Below are 11,127 nucleotides of genomic sequence, written 5' to 3' on the forward strand. Positions count from 1 at the left end.
ATGACTGAACCAGGATGTCCAAGTCTTTCATGCCATATCTTAAATGTACTAGTAAACTTAGAGTTTACTGTAACATAAGATGCAAAATTATTTATTTTGTGCAATACAATCCAGAGGATAACATTGGTAATTCTTCCAATATATGTTTCTCCTCAGATATTATGCAAAGATATTCAATGTCATTCTTATTCAGAGTCTCTATATGATATCCATTTTTTCGGATATCTCTGAAACTAATTAAATTTCTATGAGACTTGGGGCAATATAATGCATCAATTTCAAATTTTGTTCCCCTTGACATTGAAAAACTGGCTTTTCCAGAGCCTATAATAATCTTTGCATTACCACATATAGTGCTCACGCTTCTAGCGGAGTCTTTTATTTTGAGAGTGGAGAAATATTTTTTCTCTTTAAGTATTGAGTGCATTGTAGCACTGTCTGCTAGACACATATCTCCATCCCCAATCTCAAAATTTGACATTTTTTGAGATAAAATATTTATAAAATAAACATTAATAAAATAACATAAAGTCTTACAAAAAAAAGCTTATCATATATTACAATAAAACTATTATCCAAAAAGACATTTTATAAACATAAAGTACATATCAAACTATGACAACGCATATCATGGCATATATGCCTTATTCGCATGATTTTTCGTTTTCATTATCAACGAGAAAATCTGCTATATCAAGATGGGGTTCATCGTTTAGGCCATGGAAAGAAGGTCCAACTTCATCAGAGATGAGGTTGGTCTCAACATTCCTTTCTTTTGCCTGTTGAGATGCTTGATACAGATCGGCCAAATGTTTTGGAATACGACAGGTCTGATACCAATGTCCTTTCATGCCGCATCTGTAACAAGTACTTCATCTTGTTTCTTTATAACGCGACCAACATTATTGATTTGAAGATGCTTGTTGGTTTTTCTTGCGTTGAAGTCATTAGGAGAGAAACCTCTTCCTTTTCCTCGTCCACGAACTTCTCCACGACCTCCTCCACGACCATGACCACGGCCTCGACTGCGTCCGCGTCCACGTCCTCGTCCTTGCCAATTATTATAGCTGGATGTAGCACCATTCACTTCTGAAAGTTTATCCCTTTTATGCCTAACAATATATATATTTTGTAACAATACATGAAATACAAAAGATTTTATTTTAGAAATTCTATAAATCATTGGAATATTCTCTTTCAGAGGATTCCTTAGGATATTCTTAAGTATATATTGACTAATTAATCTATTTTTTGTAACCAACATATATTTAATTTATAACCTATTTTATAACAAACTTATAAAAATTATATAGTTTACAAAACAAGTTGTATACATCCGTTTTATTATATAGGGGATTTAACCCTAATCCAAATAGACTACCGATACAAACTGATTGATTTTTTTATTTTTAATGTTCGAATGATTCCGAACTTGACAAAACGGCCTACATATATGGGATAAAAATCTTAAATACAGAAGCAAAAGATAACCATAAACTAAGAAAAAGAAAAAGAAAGAAACAAGTGCATAACAATAAAAACAAATAAAACTGCAGAGGGAGATTGATGCAGCGATTCCTGGTTCCTATATCGTCTGGACCGTCATCATTACAACAACGCTTAATGGCAAACACCACAAGAGAAATAAGACAAGATATGCCCAATAGTGCTAATGGAATGAAAACTTCGTTGATGAAGAATGTATCCATCGTCGTTTTTTTTTTGTTTTTTTCTACTTATGTATGTTTGTTTCTTTTTATATGCTCTATAACTACAAAACCCAATCCTATTTCAACTCTGACTAACGTTCTAGATAAATCATTGATGATTGTTGTAAGATTCAACCCTATTCCAACTCTCAGTAACATAGTAATTGTATTTTGTTTTATTGTACTTCTAACATTTTAGATAGATAATTGATGATTAATGATTATTGGAAGATAAGATTAAGCCTATCATATAAAAGTGAGGAATACGACACTTACTTTTGGTAATCGTTATTATTTATTTTTATTTTCTCTAATTGATGTAAGAATTTTCTATCAACATACAAACAATCATATTGAGTAGAATGATAGTATAATCGAAAAAAAAAAAAGAAAATTGAAGAAATGAAAATTGTTAGTTTAGTAAAACTGTTTCAAAAAATTACAAAGTTTCCTTGATTTCTTCTCCAAAAATCATAATAATTTATGATTATGTGTGTTAATTGTTTTTTTTTTTTTTTTCTAATCTCTCTAAAACAAACTATAATTAATTTAAAAATGGGATAAGCCCTATTACTGTATTTGGCATCATCTACGATACGAACGAGCCACACCGGAGAATTAGCTTTCCCCGAGCACCTTTAAACTATACAATATCGGACTTCTCGTTCCGTCGATGTCGGCGACACTCCGACGCCTCATCTTTTTCTCCTCCGCCCGTATCTTATCTCCGCCGTGTATTTCCTCCTCCGCCGTGAATCGCCTATCTCTATCTTTCTCTTCTTTTGACTCTCCGGCGGAAACACACACCTCCCCTTCCCGGACTCGAACCCGAACTCCACTCGAGACTCAATTCGAAACATGGATCCAGAATCTGAAACCAGGATTCACAAACTCCGACGTCGTAACGGCGTTACGAGCCCAATCCGATCCAGATCTAGCTCTCGACATCTTCCGATGGACAGCTCAGCAACGAGGCTACAAACACAACCACGAAGCTTACCACGCCATGATCAAACAAGCAATCACCGGAAAACGAAACAAATTCGTCGAAACCTTAATGGAAGAAGTAATCGCCGGCGCTTGTGAAACGAGTGTTCCTCTCTACAATTGCATCATCAGATTCTGCTGTGGTCGTAAGTTTCTCTTCAACAGAGCTTTCGATGTTTATAACAAGATGCTTCGATCTGATAACTCGAAACCTGATCTTGAGACTTATACTCTGCTTCTAAGCTCATTGCTCAAGAGATTCAACAAATTGAATGTGTGTTATGTGTATCTTCACGCTGTTAGATCTCTCACTAAGCAGATGAAATCGAACGGTGTGATTCCTGATACGTATGTGTTGAATATGATTATCAAGGCTTATGCAAAGTGTCTTGAAGTAGATGAAGCTATAAGGGTGTTTCGTGAGATGGCTCTGTATGGCTCTGAGCCTAATGCTTATACTTATAGTTACTTAATTAAGGGGCTTTGTGAGAAAGAAAGACTTGGACAGGGTTTAGGGTTTTACAAGGAGATGAGGAGTAAAGGGATGGTTCCGAATGGGAGTTGTTATATGGTTTTGATTTGTAGTCTTTCCATGGAGAGGAGATTGAGTGAAGCGGTTGAGGTTGTGTATGACATGTTGGCGAATTCCTTGTCTCCGGATATGTTGACTTATAATACAGTTTTGACGGAGTTGTGTAGGGGAGGTAGAGGGGATGAAGCTCTTGAGCTGGTTGAGGAATGGAAGAAACGGGATCCGGTGATGGGTGAAAGGAACTACAGAACGTTGATGGACGAAGTGTATTTTCTGAACAAGGGATGATTGAATAGGTTCTGTTCTGATCATCTTAATGTCGATCAATCCGCTGAGCTCTTCTAATTCGAAAAAAGGCTAAAAGATGGATAATTGTGGTTAAGAGTGTGGTTTATACTCTAGTAACTGAACCTGCAGATCTCAGTAATGATCCAAACTATACTAGGATACACATTTCAGGTTGAAGCAATAGGGATGGGAACACTGCTGTTAAGACTTGAGCTATAGAGATATCCTGCGGTTTCTATTGTTTGAAAGATTTAAAGATGTCATTATCTTGTAAACCTGTTATAAGAATGATGTTATATGAATCTTTCTCCTGAAGGATATCAAATGGTTACTGATATGTAATCCAAAAGCTGTACAACATTTGTTGATTTATAAATGCTCTTTCCGTTTATCATTACTGATGATGACACACTTATAACATTATTCTGTTACAAAGCTCTTTGTCAGTTCTCATCTTCACCAAGAGACATACGTCTTCAGACAATTCACAAGATTAGGGGAGCATTGGTCAATGATTTGCATATATAAACCATTTTATATACATCACATTTGTTCAATTCAATGAAACTGAAACCAAGGAAGGCACAATGTGAGTGACTCCGTGATCCGCCGCTTAAAACGCGTTTTGTTTTTTTCCACCGCCTTAAACACGTTAATTAGGTGACGAGAAATAATTTATGGATAGTGGGCTATAAGTGGGCCTACCTATTAATACGGCGTAAGCCCATTAGATTTAGTTTCGTCTTTGTTGTCAACAAAGAGGATCCTCGAAACAGATCTATATCTTATAAACCTGTGACTGAGAGAGATCAAAATCGAAAACGTGAAGATGATGATGATGAGCTCTGCATCCGCCATGAAAGCTGCTGGAGTTTTGCTTCTGCTTACTGTGCTAACATTAGGTAAATTATTAATCTTCTTCTCCTTTTTGCGTCTTCTTCTGACTCATCTCGATTTCGATGTGATTCATCCGATTGATCTGATGATCTCCGTTGATTTATTTTTTGATGTTCTCGTCGATTTGTGATGATGATGATGATGATCTTCAGCTTATGCAAAGAAGTCAGGTGATGTGACAGAGTTGCAGATTGGTGTGAAGGTGAGTACTAACGCTCTTTCACGTCTCATTATCGGATCGTAAATTTCAACTTCCATGTTTGAATTTGATTATCTGTGTAGGAGTCTGTTCGAATGAAATTGAATTGGATCTCAACGTGATTAGAAGATGATAATGGTCATGATTACGGAAATTGGAAATGGACTTGGCCTCTATACTCTTTTGGCTAATGCAGTTTTCTGACCATTGGTTTCATTTGTTTCTCTTTTTTGCTTACAGTTCAAGCCTCAGAAATGTGATCTTCAGGCTCACAAAGGGGATAAGATCAAGGTTCATTATCGGGTATGTTTTATTTGAAGCCTGTTACTAGTTTTGTAACTTAATGCTGCGAAGATTCCTTCTTGCTTGCATTTATAGTATTCTGATTGAGAAAAAAGAAGAGCCATGAAGGAGTTTTCTTCTTATTGCAATATCTTAGAATGTTCATGAAACATCAGGGGATGAAAATGTGGAATCACCTTCATTGGTGTTTAAGAAAATGTTGGTATTTGATAGCTTAAGAACAAACAATAATTATGAAATCTGATCTATAAACAGCTTGGCGATTAACGTAGTTCTCTCTTGGCTCTTGCAGGGAAAGTTAACTGATGGAACTGTGTTTGATTCAAGTTTTGAGAGGGGTGACCCTATTGAGTTTGAGCTTGGAACTGGTCAAGTCATCCCAGGTTTGTTTCAATCGCATCGCATTAACTCCATCTGTTTTCCCCTGTTATTGTAACATTATTTTATTCACAGACAAAATTGAATGTAATGGAACATAATTTAAAAAACGTTGCAGGATGGGACCAGGGTTTACTGGGAGCTTGTGTAGGTGAGAAGAGAAAGTTGAAAATCCCATCCAAACTTGGTTATGGTGAAAGCGGCTCACCACCAAAAATCCCAGGTATGTTATGTTATGTTGCTCGGCTGAACGTTACTAGTAGATTATTCAGTTCCATCCTTCTATCTAATGATGAGGCTAGAGAGAACATAAGATACTGAATTGACCAGCCAATGAAAGACGCTGCACCTTGTTAAACGATCGATGAACCAATAATGCATGTGTACCGTTAGTGCATCAGAACCAAGAAATAGGGAGTCAGATAATGAGAGTACTTGTTGTGTTGTGGAAATTTTCGATTCTAACAGCATTTTTTTTAGGGACTATATATTGCTGTTAGACTCAATGTTTAATGAGAATTAATTGGGAATTGCAGGTGGTGCGACACTAATATTCGACACTGAGCTTGTTGCTGTGAACGGGGAACCAGCCAGCGAACGAAAAGCAAAGAATGAGCTTTGATTACACCCTCGTTGTTTTTTCCATTTAAACGAAACCGTTAAGTAGTAGCTGTTGTTGGCATTTTGAATCTAAAACAGCCTAGAATCATTACTTTGCTAGTTAAAGACAATAATAATATGTTTGGTTATAACTTTAGTTATGCTGGCAGTTCTAAAATGGCAACTTGGCCAGAAAATAGAAAGTTAATTTTGATTGGCAATAAGGTGCAAACGCAGATAATCAGAAGAACTTTGGCCAGAATCACTTATTTTGCCATGTGTGGATATGACAGTATTATAACAACATGTACACTCTTCCTATTTAGTTTATAAACCGTGGGTGTGCAACCTAACTTGTTTGCCTACAGCGATCCTCGTTGAATGAAGAAGATATCAAATCTTCCAAGGTGCTTTGTAGAACTCCGTTGACATCTCTGAGTAGTGTACGATTTACTTGCAAAAAGTGGAACAACTTTATCCAAATGTGGGAGCTTTGCAAAGAAGTCTCTTTGTGGTCAAGCAAAAGTAGCAGCAAGGGGAAGAGAGTTTATGGTGGTCAACTCAACTGGTCATGATGGTGGGTTTTAGGGTTTATTTTGTGAGAGTCAGTCTCCAGAACAACAACGTTGAACCATGTATAATGACGCGTAAAGCAAAACTTATTAGCTTAGGCGATGAAGTCTATATATTCAAGTTAATCACTACTACGGTTTATTATTGTTATGCATCAGCATCACCAGAGACAAGCCTAAAGGTCGTCGTTAAATACAAATGCAAAACTTAACCATATTGGATGACTGATTTCAAAGACATTTACAATTTTTTTTGAATCAATTATGAGAAAACATATTTTGGAGTGGTTTTTGTTGATTTTACCACTTTTTGAATAGTTCGTAGATTTTACCATTTTTAAGTTACAAAAATTTGATTAAACATGAGTTTTATTTGTTATGTTTGGGTTAGTCGGTTCTATTTGTTTTTAGGGTTACCATTTATTAAGTTACAAAAATTTGATTAAACATGCGTTTTATTTGTTATGTTTGGGTTAGTCTGTTCTATTTGTTTTTAGAGTTTAGTATCTATACTATTAAAAGGGAAGCATTCCTCACTATGTAGACTTAAAATTGGAGATTATTACATGAAATGCCATTACAAATAGAACAAACAAAAAACAGAAGAAAGGGTACATTTGTATTAAATAAAAATTGAAAAGACGCGGACTCTGTCGAACCCGATCCGAAATTGATGGGTAATAAAAAAATTCGAAAACACACATAAATGAAGGACTGAGTTTAAAAAGCTAAAAAGGCTAACTCGCATAGTAAAAGGGAAGCGTTTAATAATATAGGATCTCCGCGTTTTCTATATTCTAATATTACATGTTTATATGAATCATGATCCAAACGTGTTGGGCTTTTTAATAATACAAATCGGCCCACTTTTATATTACGTGTCCAATAGAAAAGTTCAAAGTTTTCTACGCAAGCACGTATTTATTGGAACGTATATTATGGGAACGAACGGTACATGTAAAAAGTATCCAAACAGATTTTGATTACCAGAAATTTTGTCAATCAATGACTCACACGTAAACTTAAGAATTTTTGAGAGGACTAAATACTCTAAAATATGGCATATCAAAGATACGGTAAACTAAAACATATCAATTCACGTAATTTGAGCGCATCTATTTATATGTCAGCTTTCCAAATTCAAAATTTATTATAACGATTATGAGAAACCAGATCTTATATTCCTCAATCAGTAGTGAAATTACGCAAAATTTGGAGTTATTCCACGTTTACGGAATATTAAACATGGCAAAATTTTTGCTACTTACCTAATTTTCCTATCATCGTCTATGACTATAAAAACCATTTGACGTGATGTAATTGTTACTCAAATCAAAAAACAGAAAACAATATACCATTGCAATACTTCCACAAAAACAAATGGCTGATAACAATGTTTTCACAAGTCTTGTGGCGATTAAGCCTTTCAAAACGACTTGGAAGATCTATGTCAAGATTATGCATTCTTGAAAGCAGTATACGTCTTTTTCTGGAGAAACCTTGGAGGTCATACTCACTGTTGTTGATGTGAGTATATTACAATGATACTACTCATTCTATTTCTATATGTTCACAAAACATATAATAACTGTTTATATTTTCTTTTAATAGGGAACTTTGATTCATGCAACTATTAAAAAAAACCAGGTCAACAAGTTTTTCCGTATGATAGTTGCGGGAGAGTGGAGAATCATCGAAAATTTCCAGCTGACTAAATCTATGGAAAGTACATGGCAACGAATCATGCATTTAAGATGATTGGTATTTGGATTTGAAAAGTTTTGAAACAATCACTGCTGATGAAGGGCTAAGTGAGAACATCTTGATCGGTATGTACTTTGTAAACAGTTTTGAACATTTAACAGATAACATTTTATCTATATACAGACATATTTTAACTTTGGCAATACATAGACGTATACAATCAATATGAAAAATCCAGGTGAAACTTTAAAAATCGTTTTGTTTTACAGGGACAACTGCTTGCCCTGTACTTTATGGGGAGTTATGAGGATATCATGTGGGAGGCATGTCAACAAGCTGGTCACGAAATAGTAACTTGCTTGCTACGTTTTGCGAAAATCCACACGTTTTATGGTAATGAAGTTATTCAAAATGTGACTCTTTTGTAATAGTAGAGATACAATTTATTAAAATCATTTCCATGATATCCTTCTGTGCGAAATCAATAACTAATGCATTTGATATGTCATTGCTAATCATAAATACTAATTATCCTGCTGTGCAATCGGTCAAAAACAGGTACGTTATCAAAAAAAATTATATCACGGTACTTGACTAACTGTCGTTTGTATCAATTACGCAATAAACCACTACTGTAATTTTTTATATTGCAGACTACCTGATGATGGTTTGACAATCACCAAGATTCCCCCTAAGCCAATAGAATTCTCGAAAAAAGTCTGTGCGGGTGAAATTGGCCAAGTGATTGAAAACAAAGCAGATCAAGAAGAGACGAGTGAGTAAAAGCTTATCGACGTAACAAGATGTCTACGTTAAAGGATGTGTTTCATAGTTTGTTTTTTCATTTCAATTTTCTGCCAAAATAAAAGAAATAACTAAGAGTGTCAACTCTAATATTATATTTCAGTTTATGAATTATGTTTAAACTATCATCTCCAAAAACATTAATAGTTTGTTTTTGATAACTACTTGGATGCAACTATTACAATTTAGTTGAAAATGTAAGTTCCGGTGAGAAAAAAATAATTATATACATGTGCTTAAAAGAAAAAAGTATAAACACTTTACCAAGTTGATAAACAATCATAAACAGGATTATTCCGATTTAGTATTTATGTGATCATGGTTTTTGTTACTTTACACTTCAAACTTACGTACCTTGGCTCAATCAATCTTTGTAAATCACTAATTGGAGTCAAATTTGTTAGTAGATATGCATTACACATTTCATCATAATTGGATCGTGTAAACAAAACTAAAGCCAATAATTCAAACTATAAATCAGTAGGCATATATACAATATGCTATTGGAAATAAAAATATGCATACTATTTTTATAAAAAATATTTTACAAAAACACAAAACAAATTTCTAATTAACAACAACGTAACAATTTCATTTGTAGATAAAAATAACCTTATGAAAACATTCCCGCACGTATGTGCGGGTCCGATTCTAGTTTGGTATTAAGTACGTATTGTATTTTGAAAAAATTGAAAATACGTATTTTTTTCTTCTTAAAAGTGGTAAAATCCGTAACTTTCCAAAAAAATGGTATATCCAAAAGATTTCTTCAAAAAGTGGCATTTTTGACAAGTATTCTTTTTTCCATATATATATATTTTGATATACCATCGTTGGTTGCATATTTTTATATAGTATAAAGAGAAATATCTTAAAATAGCACTATTTTAAATTTTTGTTCCAAAGTTAGCACCCATGTTCAACTTTTCCAAATGTAGCATTTTTAATATAAGCGTACTAGTTTAAAATTAAAATTTGGAAACAGAGTTCTTTGTGTCATCGCTTATACTTAACTCTCTTGACGTGGCAAGAAAACTTCAAAGGGGTTTACGTTTCTTACGTCTCAACTCAATTCTGCTGCTCCACTGGTTTGCCGTAGTCTCCGTTGCTATGTTATAGACGGTGGTGGTAAAATCAAATTCACGATTTGAGGTTTCTCCAGCAAAACTTGTGTTCAATCCTTTCATCTGAGATTTTCATTCTTAGTTCATCCTCATCAATTTTTGGGAGAAATGCCAAGACGATTTGTTTATTCGATTCACCGTATTCCACCGCCGTAGCAAGAAAACCCAACCCAACCTTACTCTGGACTCACGACGAGACTCTCTGTGACTGTGGTCCTCTTAAATCGAATCAAATCACGGGGAAGAGGTCGTCTCAGCTTGTTCTAATGTTGACTGGTCATGTATCTCGATTTGGCCTTTATAATCAAATGGAAGAGTTGGATTAGAACCTTGCTCTTATCTCAGCCTGTTCTCTCACACGACTGCCTCCAAATTCAAATAATCACTACCAAGAGGACGAAGATAAGGATTATGAAGAAGAAGATGAAGAGAGACATAGAAAATTGAGGAGTATTAACTACATAATGACAAGATCTGGTACAATTTATAGATTTGCTGGAGTTGATGGATCGAGGACTCTTGTCATGAAGACAAAGAGAGAGATCTAGAAAAGGAAAAGGAACAACTATGGAGATGGTGGTGAGAGGTAGAGGAAAGGAGCAAGAGTCGTGGTAGATATTAGAGTGTTTTGATGAGAAAGTTATGGTAATGGAGAAGAAGAAGGTGGAGTTTGTGAAGGAGTTAGTGACTTAGTGAGGCTTCATAAGGAGAGGAGATTAGAATGATCGATTTGATTAAAACTTTTAAAGCTCAACTTCTTGAGTTTTTTCAATTCTTCCTTTGATTCCTCTTTATAAAGAGAAGAGATTATTAATCAAGCCAATAAAATAGAAGATGATGCTATGTTTATTGTTCTTCTTCTCTTATCTAGTTCTGTGGACTAAACCCAAATATTATTGAACCCTTCATAAATTTAAATATATGTGTTTCTCAATAATTATTTTTGTGTATTTTGGATCAATGTGTCAAATTCTATTTTTTGGAAATCTAAACTTTTTTATGAAAGTCATCATAAAGTTCAAGGAAATCC

The 11,127-nt window shown here is 34.6% G+C and overlaps 2 protein-coding genes, 1 long non-coding RNA gene and 1 pseudogene across 3 annotated transcripts; all 4 read left to right on the top strand.

The window, feature by feature from the left end:
• Positions 1-2,236: 2,236 nt before the first annotated feature.
• Positions 2,237-3,913, top strand: LOC104748567 (pentatricopeptide repeat-containing protein At3g25210, mitochondrial). Its single transcript, XM_010470183.2, has one exon. It carries the CDS (start codon positions 2,383-2,385, stop codon positions 3,514-3,516), a length of 1,134 nt encoding a protein of 377 aa, XP_010468485.2. The 5' UTR covers positions 2,237-2,382; the 3' UTR covers positions 3,517-3,913.
• Positions 3,914-4,241: 328 nt separating this feature from the next.
• LOC104747071 (peptidyl-prolyl cis-trans isomerase FKBP15-1) lies at positions 4,242-6,050 on the top strand. Its single transcript, XM_010468641.3, has 6 exons — positions 4,242-4,418; positions 4,566-4,615; positions 4,853-4,915; positions 5,208-5,298; positions 5,412-5,516; positions 5,830-6,050. The coding sequence occupies exons 1-6, from the start codon at positions 4,346-4,348 to the stop codon at positions 5,913-5,915; spliced, it is 468 nt and encodes a 155-aa protein (XP_010466943.1). The 5' UTR covers positions 4,242-4,345; the 3' UTR covers positions 5,916-6,050.
• Positions 6,051-8,612: 2,562 nt separating this feature from the next.
• LOC147926743 (uncharacterized) lies at positions 8,613-9,134 on the top strand. Its single transcript, XR_015581776.1, has 2 exons — positions 8,613-8,727; positions 8,823-9,134. It is a non-coding gene; the product is annotated as an uncharacterized LOC147926743 (long non-coding RNA).
• A 1,229-nt stretch (positions 9,135-10,363) lies between these two features.
• On the top strand, positions 10,364-10,881 carry LOC147926744 (uncharacterized; annotated as a pseudogene).
• Positions 10,882-11,127: the final 246 nt, after the last annotated feature.

The sequence above is a fragment of the Camelina sativa genome, chromosome 15, assembly GCF_030686135.1.
Source record: "Camelina sativa cultivar CO46 ecotype springtype chromosome 15, ASM3068613v1".
Classification (NCBI taxonomy): domain Eukaryota; kingdom Viridiplantae; phylum Streptophyta; class Magnoliopsida; order Brassicales; family Brassicaceae; genus Camelina; species Camelina sativa.

What these genes read in the sequence shown, in the direction of transcription:
- LOC104748567 (XM_010470183.2), top strand. Translation starts at nt 2,383, where the DNA reads ATGTCGGCGACACTCCGACGCCTCATCTTTTTCTCCTCCGCCCGTATC.
- LOC104747071 (XM_010468641.3), top strand. Translation starts at nt 4,346, where the DNA reads ATGATGATGATGAGCTCTGCATCCGCCATGAAAGCTGCTGGAGTTTTG. An exon ending in AGTTGCAGATTGGTGTGAAG is followed by an intron (nt 4,616 to 4,852) that starts GTGAGTACTAAC and finishes TTTTGCTTACAG; the next exon opens with TTCAAGCCTCAGAAATGTGA. An exon ending in CTCACCACCAAAAATCCCAG is followed by an intron (nt 5,517 to 5,829) that starts GTATGTTATGTT and finishes TGGGAATTGCAG; the next exon opens with GTGGTGCGACACTAATATTC.